This window comes from Squalius cephalus (genome assembly GCF_949319135.1).
Source record: "Squalius cephalus genome assembly, chromosome: 5".
In the NCBI taxonomy this organism is placed as follows: domain Eukaryota; kingdom Metazoa; phylum Chordata; class Actinopteri; order Cypriniformes; family Leuciscidae; genus Squalius; species Squalius cephalus.
In genome coordinates, this window is record NC_137126.1 from 10554198 (window position 1) to 10563954 (window position 9757).

At 36.5% G+C, this 9757-nt stretch overlaps 1 protein-coding gene across 4 annotated transcripts; it reads left to right on the forward strand.

The window, feature by feature from the left end:
• The first annotated feature begins 4 nt into the window (after positions 1 to 4).
• On the forward strand, positions 5 to 8818 carry tia1 (TIA1 cytotoxic granule-associated RNA binding protein). 4 transcript variants are annotated; one of them, XM_079872817.1, is made up of 13 exons: positions 7 to 241; positions 1190 to 1286; positions 1435 to 1497; positions 2305 to 2403; positions 3816 to 3870; positions 4017 to 4104; positions 4647 to 4722; positions 4833 to 4941; positions 5476 to 5571; positions 5676 to 5760; positions 5841 to 5979; positions 6151 to 6299; positions 7426 to 8818. In XM_079872817.1, exons 1-13 carry the CDS (start codon positions 213 to 215, stop codon positions 7562 to 7564), a joined length of 1224 nt encoding a protein of 407 aa, XP_079728943.1. In that variant the 5' UTR covers positions 7 to 212; the 3' UTR covers positions 7565 to 8818. The 4 variants fall into 4 exon arrangements, with proteins under 4 accessions (XP_079728945.1, XP_079728943.1, XP_079728944.1 ...); XM_079872818.1 differs by having other exon boundaries at positions 57 to 241; positions 6154 to 6299; XM_079872819.1 differs by lacking the exon at positions 1435 to 1497 and having other exon boundaries at positions 5 to 241.
• Positions 8819 to 9757: the final 939 nt, after the last annotated feature.

Below are 9757 nucleotides of genomic sequence, written 5' to 3' on the forward strand. Positions count from 1 at the left end.
CGGTTCCTCCGCCATCTTATGTCGCCTTTCCATTGTTCATAACTGGAGTCAGCCGAGGCGGCATTTCACATTTACTCTCATTATAACAGGTTTGGCGGAGAACAGAGAGGGTAACAACACAGGAAAGAGCGAGACTGGAACTCGAGATCATCTCAAATATACACAAGAGGATTTTCTCTCAGGGTTCGTTGTCTTAATTCGATCGGGAAAATATGATGGACGACGAGCAGCCCAAGACCCTGTACGTATATCGGCATTGTACGCCAACACGTTAGACAGAAAACTTCATATCAGATCAAGTCATTCATACCATAGCTTTTTAAAAAGCACTTTCCTTTTTGTCATTTTGCTTAAGTCATTTCTAGCCCTTAACAGTCTCGAGTGTGATGCTAAGGGAAATGCAACCACAAAGCAGACGTGTGCATTTTCTGTGTCCCAAACAAAAGCTATGATTGCTGGAAGAAGAGATTCACTTTAACGTATATTTAGCCCTCGAGACTGTTAAGCACATGGCAGTCGTGTGATTTCAAAGAATTTCGTACACCATGTGCTAGTTATTGAGTTAATTTAGATAATTGCAGCAGGCCTGTTGAGGCCACAGCAGGGCCGCTCTCACACACTGCTGTCTGTGTTTGAGTGTGTGAAGTTGCCTTGTACTTACTGAAAGCTCATTGTCGTTAGGGAATTGCTAGACAAAGAACCCGTCTAGTGTATTCATTGACGTATTTGTAAAGCTTTACTTTTATAAATGCAGCATTCTTATTCAATTAGCACGTTGCCAGTGTGTAAATACGGGATACAAATGTACAAATTGTGCATATTTTGGTCATATCTGGCTTTTCGTCTCTCGTATCCGACAGCGCAAGAGCTTTTGTTGCTGGTCGCGCGCTGCCTGTGCGCTCGTGCGTGCTTCTGTTTTGTCATCTCTTTGTTACAAACCTGTATTCATGTTAAGCAGCTCATTGCTGGATGAGGTTTTTTAAGGTTAAGTAACGGGCCGTGGGTCCTCATGCCTACTTAATTCTTTTGTAATGTAGATTAGTTGGATCATTGTAACTCAGGTGCTTGAAGATGGCAAAGATTGCACTCATGGACCCCCCCTGTAATAACTGTATACAATTATACATTTAAATGTATCTTCTATTCAACCCGTCACTCATTGTCATGTCCATATCCCTCTTTTTTGCAGGTATGTTGGAAACCTGTCACGGGATGTGACCGAGGCCCTTATTATGCAGCTCTTTGGTCAAATTGGCCCCTGTAAGAGCTGTAAAATGATTGTGGATGTGAGTATATAATTTGCTTATACAGCAAGTTGTGTGCTAATGCCGTCTTTCAGCATTTAGATAAATGCATCTTTTTTTAATATATATATTTAGCATTGATATTTTTTATTTCTTGCACCAGTAACTTGTTTTTCTTGTTTTTCATAAGCATCTCGATACTAGTAGAGGTGTGAATCCTCACTTGCCTCATGATTCGGTTATGATTCCAAGGGTAATGATTTAATTCTAAAACTATTCTCTATGCATCGCTATGCATCTTTTCCTTCAATTTATTAATAATAATCACTATATTAATAACTACTATATAGTCTTTTTTGTTATTTTATCTTTGTTATTAAAAATTAGAACAAAGATGCAAATAACAAAGGAGATACTATATAAGAAAAAAATGGATTGAACAGCACTTTGAATTTTTCATTTTATATCTATTTAACACAAGTTAAATAGTAAGAAATATAGAAATTGAATTTTCAGATTTATAAATCACTGTAGTTTTTAGTGTTAATTACACATAAATGGATTATTATTAAAGCTACAAAAGTTATTCAGTCAAGATCAGAGAGTGATTCCATCTTTTATTTTGTTGTTTGATTAACATTAATGACAGACAGCAGCAGGTTTATTAAATTAAGACCTAATGCATGGATAGGACTGCTTGCATTCACTTTAGACATAACCGACTGTTCAGTGAATACTCGCAAAGACAGATATTTTGAAATAATTCTGTGTAGCTCACCATTCAAGCACAAGCATCTCAATGCTTTATCAAAAATATTATATTACACAACTCGTGTGTGTGTATATATGTGTATGTGCTGTCAGTCAATTAAAAAAAATTATATATGTATATATACACACTCACATTATAAGGTTTCTTGCAGCAGTTACTTAACCAGTAGAAAAGACAAGGGGCTTTTATCTGATACTTGTTTTTTTTAAAGACAAAATGTGCCATAAAATTTGTCAAGGCTTTCATTAAATAAGTTAATGTAGTCTAATCGCACTAATTTCCCTTCAGACGGCAGGTAACGATCCATACTGCTTTGTGGAGTTCTTCGAGCATAGGCACGCAGCGGCCTCACTCGCAGCCATGAATGGGCGTAAAATAATGGGTAAGGTAAGCTATCGTATCTACAGGGTGAGTTGGGCTGGGACGGGAGGGTGGAACAGTTCAGATCTTCTGCAAACTTTATGTGAAGTAGAATGCCTGTGTGCTGGATGTGCAATGTGCACTGAGAGAGAGATTTTGACATTTTTCATGTTGACCAGAGGTTTTTCATGTTTCAGGCCATATAAATCTCATTATAGTTTACTCAGATTTGCCAAAATAATGATTAGAGACAATGCTACATCATTCATGAAAAGATTCAGCTCTGTGGCCTGACCTTGTTGACCCATGCTTTTGTATGTTCATTGTTCGATGAATCGCTTCCTTGAAATGTGAATTTTATGGTTAAGCACAGTCATGAAATCCAGTCAAATTGACTTAACGCACCAACCATTACCACTTTTTTTTTTTTATTGTACGCAAGACACATTCTTGGTCATATCACCTGTATAGCTTTTTAATTTTATGCTTCAAGATGTTTTCATATACACTACCATTCAAAAGTTTGGGGTTGGTAAGACTTTGATGTTTTTGACAGAAAACATCTTATGCTTACCAATTCTGCTTTTGTTAAAAAAACAAACAAACTAAAAACAGTAATTTTTATTTTATATATGTAATTTGTATTTTTGTAATTCAGTTTTTGCCACGAAGATAGCCACTGAAGTTGACATGGCATTAAATAAAACTATACTGATAAAATTTAAAAATGTAATTTATTTCTGTTATGGCAAAGCTGAATTTTCAGCATTGTTACTCCAGTTTTCAGTGTCACATGATCCTTCAGAAATCATTCCTAAATGCCGATTCGATATTTTTGTGGTATTTTTCAGTATTCTTTGAATAGAAAGTTCCAAAGAAAAATATTTATTTTAATATTTTGTAAAAGTTTAATTTTTTGGTGTCACTTTTGATCAATTTAATGCATCCTTGCTGAATACAGTATTAATTTCTTCCAAAAAAGTTATTGACTCCAAACTTTCGACCAGTAGTGTGTATTCGATATTATTCTTTCAAATATCTAGAATTTGAATCCACAAGTCTATTTCCAATAGATTATACATTAGAGGCAGATTAAGCGTCTTATGCCTATTCAGTACAAAATATTTTATCCTCAACAGGTAATGAAGGACCATTTGAGGAGTAATACAAGTTGGTAATTTCACTTGTTTTGTAAGTCCCTTGTTATTTGGACCTTTTTACTACCAAGATTGTTTTGCTTGTTCAAATAAGTTCTCACTAGGACAGCTAAGTGTGAATTGAGTATCGTCAGGTCTCCCTCCTCTCTGCTGTACATTCAAACATCCATTTTGTTAAGGAGAGTGATTTATTGTCAGATAAGTAGAGAGCAGCGACTTGAACATGTCTTTATCATTTCTAACATTTCTTTCAATCTTTTCCTCCCTATACCCTTCTCCTAGGAGGTAAAGGTGAACTGGGCCACATCACCAAGCAGCCAGAAAAAAGACACAAGCAGTGAGTTGCTTTTCATGTTCCTCAGTGCCTAATTAAGGCCAGATATCATCTGATTAATAGACTGTCACTAATTTATACCCACTGAATGTCTGAATTATTAGAAATTAATTCTTCAATCCAAGTAATTCTTGTCTGGTGCTTTTTAGATCACTTCCACGTCTTTGTTGGAGACCTCAGTCCAGAAATCACCACTGATGATATCAGAGCTGCCTTTGCACCCTTTGGGAGGATATCGTAAGTGACACGATGCTTTTTAAATAAAGAAAATCCCTTTTTCCACACCCAGTGGTAAATTCAACTACTTTTGAGTCATTGAGTCTGTTTAAACGACCTTACACAATACTGGCTTTAGTGTACAATTATGTAAATACCTTTGACTGTATATATATATTAGATCATATGTGATCATACGGATAATGCAAAGACGGTCAACGTCTACATCTTTGCCCATTACCCCACTTTCGGTTTGGTTTTGTAACTCAGTTTTTTATTAAATATGCAGATATCTGATTATTTGCTTTGTTAAATAGTGTAGGATTTAAACTCATAGAAATGGTTTTCTAGCACTGTCAGTTTTTTCTTTTTGTCTTAAAATTGTTTTATTTAGTAACAAGTGTTTTTTCGATAGCCAGCAGTGTTTTGTTTTGCACATCATAACATTTAAAGACTTTCCCCTCAGTGATGTTTAAAAATCATTCTATCAAGTATTTTTTTGGAATTTACATGGTCTCTCTTTTCTCAAAACTTTACCCTTTTGCTCTTTTTTTTTTTCTCAGAGATGCACGTGTAGTGAAAGACATGGCGACGGGGAAGTCAAAAGGCTATGGTTTTGTTTCATTCTTCAACAAATGGGTGAGTCACAATTCCAACATCAGGAAATGCAGGTTTTTAACTTAGCAGAACCAGGGTGTGTGAAATCCCGGAAGCTTTTGCAATGCTGATGTTTTTGCACTGGTTTACAGGATGCAGAGAATGCCATTCAGCAGATGGGAGGTCAGTGGTTGGGTGGTAGGCAGATCAGGACTAACTGGGCTACAAGAAAACCCCCAGCGCCTAAAGCCACCTATGAAAGTGAGTATTCATATGCATTTGCCAGATATCTCCACTAATATTGATCAAGAGAAAACTAGCTGCCATCATGAAACCCCTACCTAACTCATGCTAAAATGTTAGTTCTGCCAAATAGGAAAATTGTCATTTACTTTAACCTTTGTTCCAAACCTGTATGAACTTCTAGATTGCTTTTTTTCATTATGATGGCTTGGGCTGCTGAGCTCCAAGAATGAGACGAGCAGCATTAAAGTGGTCCGCAGGACTTTATTGCGTTATATTAGATGTTTTCACACAAAGCTTTTGTTTAATCCAAGTCATCCACAAAGTCAAAGCTCATTCAGTTGTATTATGGCATGTCAAAACATGTCACTCCATGTTTGACGTTAATGATGGGACTTGCAAGAACGTGTTTGCCATTACGTCGATCCTGTTGCAGTGGTTTGATACAAGGGTATTATAGATGAACCGTATCTTTGTTTTTAAGGGTGTATGAGCTTGAAAAGTACAGAGACCTGTAAAGGTTAATCAGTATTTCTTTAATCAAATTCACAGCAAACACAAAGCACTTGTCGTTCGATGAGGTAGTGAACCAGTCCAGCCCCAGCAACTGCACAGTTTATTGTGGTGGAGTCACTACAGGCCTTACAGGTGAGGTTTTTGTTTTGGACTTCTCTGTGTAACCCTTTTGAATGCAAGCTAATTCTAATGGAAAGTCATTTTTGTAATGTGCTCCTCTTCTCTTTTTGCTGTAGAACAACTCATGAGACAGACCTTTTCCCCCTTTGGCCAAATAATGGAAATTAGAGTGTTCCCAGACAAAGGCTACTCATTCGTGAGGTATGTTTGTTATTTAAGTGAAACGTGGTGGTAACACATCCTAATGGCAGAGGATGATATAACAATCTTCATCTCTGTAGGTTCAACTCTCATGAAAGTGCAGCTCATGCGATAGTGTCTGTTAATGGCACATCCTTAGAAGGTCATCTAGTGAAATGTTACTGGGGTAAAGAGACTACGGACATGGTGACCCCCATGCAGCAGGTGCAGGTACCCCAGGTGAGCAGTAGTATGTTCTCATCCCCTGATTTATTCAAGAAATGTTACAGCAAAATATTAGAAGTGATAGTGGAATTCATGCTTGTGAAGTATTGTTGCCAACATAAAGAGAATACACATATGTAAATGATAGGCATGTGTTTTATGTTCTGTATTTTTCTGATCTTAAAGCAGAACAAAGTTGGTTTCGCCGCACAGCCATACGGCCAGTGGGGACAGTGGTACGGCAACGCACAACAAATTAGTCAGTATGTCCCTAACGGCTGGCAGGTACCTACTTACGGCGTGTACGGACAGGCTTGGAACCAACAGGGCTTCAAGTAAGTCTACAGATCTTCATACCTCCATTTGCAATGAAGAAGATTGCATTTTAGCAATTTCTTGGTTCTGTAATCTCAAAAATAAATTGTAAAAAGCGTGAATAAAAAAGATTAAGATTTACTTGCTTTTTGAGTATAAGATACAAACTAAGTACATTATAAGCAGTGTGCTTGGTTACCTGGTAAGTGTCTATGCTCTGGACATCATATTTTCTCAAATATAGACCAGGTAATGCTAATTTTGCATACAGCACACAGTGAATATATGACTGTGACCAACTTGAAATAGCGCAGCATAGTTTGAAATCAAGGATTTTAATTTTGTGCGTGTCCAGTCATGACTGGACAAATAGAATGAGAAAGTATTATTGCTGTAGCCTTTCAATTACTAATAATACTATTTCATATACCTTTTGTTTACTTGCTTCAAACATTTGTCAAATGATTTTATACAACTGTTAAATAAGATAAAAAAAATAATGAAATCGAGGAACAGGAGCTTTTGCTTAAGTGCTGGCGCTGTCAAAGTCAGTCATGGCGCTGTCAATACAGAACTCCTGCTTCTGACACTTGGTGGCCAATGCGGAGTAAAAAAATTGGTTACACTTAGGAATTCAGATACACTTAGGATGACTTGAAGGGTGAGTAACTTGTGGGATAATTTAACATTTTGGGTAAACTAACCCTTTAAGTTTGAAATTCTCTTATGCTTCTAACGAATGGAGATTTATACAGAGCCGTTTCTGTTTGGTTATTACAACTAAAATGTTTTTTAGCATTTCAATTGAATTATTTTGGAACCCCCTCCCCCCATGCAGTTCTTAAACTTTTGGAATCAAAATAAATTGTGGTTAATTTTAATATCAATACTCCCAGTTTAATAAAGTCAGAAGACATGCAGCATTGTCAATTACAGCAGAAATGCCACAAATTATCTTTGAATGTCGTGTTGGAAAACGTAGGGCCTTCGAGTCAAAAAGGTTCAACCAATTGTTGACTTTTTAACTCCCAAATATGATCAATATGAGGGGCCACCAGCCTAGAATGAAAATGTTTCTGGTATAAAAACCAATATATATAATTGCTCTCTTCTCTTCCACCAACTATCAGCTACTTTGTCTTGTAGTCACTTACAGGCTGGCGCTGGGTGGACTGGTGTGAGTGCCGTGAGTAACGGAGGCGTGGTGGAGCCTGCGCAGGGAGTCAATGGAACCGTGCTAGCCAACCAGTCCAGCATGGGCACTGCAGGATACCACACACACTGATGGGGCGATGAACATCTCTAGCACTCTACTGCGGCCGCAGCAGGGATCTACACACCACCCCCATTCCATTCTCAAACACCTGTCAAGATGCCTGGCATGGGGAGGGGGTGTGCCATTTTTTTTCCCCCTGATCCTCCCCACCCTCCACTTGTAATTTTCCTTGAGTTTGAGACTTTGAGGCAGATCTTGCTCATCATTGCGGGGTCTCGAGTTGCCCTACACTGGGATTAAACCACACACCCTGATACACAAGCATATTCAGACACATTAACACACACCCACATAAATCCACAAGTCTTCGGCCTGGTGTCCGACTGACTTATTCGGAGAGGACTATGCCATTTTTAACTCAAAGTACTATAAATGAATAAAATCAACAATAACTGCAACTTTTCCATTTTGCTTTTTTTTTGGGGGTTGTTTAGAGCGATTTCAGCTGCTGATTTTGTAATATATGAAGCTTTGCCTTTTCTTTTTTTTTGGACTTGCCATTTTAAAAGCAAAATAGTTTTGTTGAACGGAGCGACGACACCAACGAATCGTGTGAAATGTCAACTTTTTTTTTTTGTTTGTTTATAAAATGAATAAAATGGATGTCAACTGTTGTATTTTTTTAATTAGACATTCAATTTCTCAAACTAAACCAATTGCAGGGATGACTGCCACATTTTTTTCCTTGAAGGCAGATGAATATTGCACAATATTAATACGTTTTCACAAAAATTTGATGTTACGCAAATTTTAGGTATTTTAAATTGTTTTGCATTCCACTTTTTTTGAGGGCTTACAAGTACAGTATACCATTCTGTATGTAAATAACCAAACTGTGTTTTACTGTTGGGACGCTATATAAAGATAATTCAGATGTTGATTATGGATGCTTGCTTGCTTGCTTTTTTTTTGTAGGTGGGATGGAGGGAGGGAGGATAGGTGGGTGGGGAATGGGCTTGGGCTTCATTGCAACTATTTGGCATTAGCGGCGCTGTTAAATGCTGGTCCATACGGTTTAAGGATTCTTCCAGAGAACTCTTGGAGAAGAAGTTGCTGACTCACGCTGCAACAGACATTTTGTTAGAATTGCGATTAATTCTGTATATAAAATCGAAACGTTGAATTTTTTTTTTTTTTAAATGAAGTATTTAGTATCAAGACGAGAAACCTGAATGGATCAGAATTTTGCACTGTTGCCCATTGGAGTTTTAATACACGAGACCAATTGTGTTGCCTTATTTGAGTTGATTTCATTTGAAGAAACTGATGATCATTAAACATAGGCAGTGCCTACGAATAAATCGAGACCTTGTGTTTTGAGGATTTTTTTTAAAAATAATGTTCATCTTACAATTATGTATTCTTGCTTTTGTCCCATTAAAATGCAGATGCAAACAAATATTTCTGCCTGCTCTGTTGTCTTTGAGCTGGATTGTCTTTCACTACCTTGTTCAGACACTAGGGTTACTAGTTTAGGCAAAATGATTGGTTGTGGTGGAAATGAGTTTTAATTTGCTTAAATGATAAATCATTACCACACAAGAAATAAAATTTGTCACTATTTTTTACCTATTTTTTTTTTTATGTAGTAATGTAAGAGATATGTTGTTAACACTTTACAGTAAGGTTAATTAGTTAACAGTGAGCATGAACTAATAAAGAACTGCACGTATACAGCATTTATTCATCTTTGTTAATATTAATTTCAACATTTACTAATACTTAATTAAAATCTTGTTATCATTAGTTAATGCTCTGTGTGAACTAACATGAACAATCAATGAACAGCTGTATTTTTTATTAAGTAACGTTAACAAAGATTAACAAATGTATTGCTCATTCTTAGTTTATGTTAGTTAATACATGAACTAATAAACCTTATCGTGAAGTGTTACCGATATGTTTAATATGGAATATCTAGTATGAAGGTAAAAGAAAATCTGTTTATAATTGTATCTGAAGTAGCAAAAATAAAGAAATTGTAAAATGTTTCATTTTATTAAAAAAGTCAAAAACATTATTATTTTACATAACTACTTTTTATCTTAAAAATGCAGAAAGAAAATAAACGAGTCCGCGAAACTAAGAAATAATTATATTTCCAAAATGTTAATGAGTTTAGAGTTGCTACTGGCTTCAGTTCCCAGTATGCATTTGATTGGTCACCTAATGGCCAATCGCAAAGCTCGTTACAGCCGCAGC

Coding starts and splice junctions, on each gene's coding strand:
- tia1 (XM_079872817.1), top strand. CDS start 213: ATGATGGACGACGAGCAGCCCAAGACCCT. Junction 1,287..1,434: donor GCTGTAAAATGATTGTGGAT/GTGAGTATATAA, acceptor GTTTTTCATAAG/CATCTCGATACTAGTAGAGG. Junction 6,300..7,425: donor TGGAACCAACAGGGCTTCAA/GTAAGTCTACAG, acceptor TTTGTCTTGTAG/TCACTTACAGGCTGGCGCTG.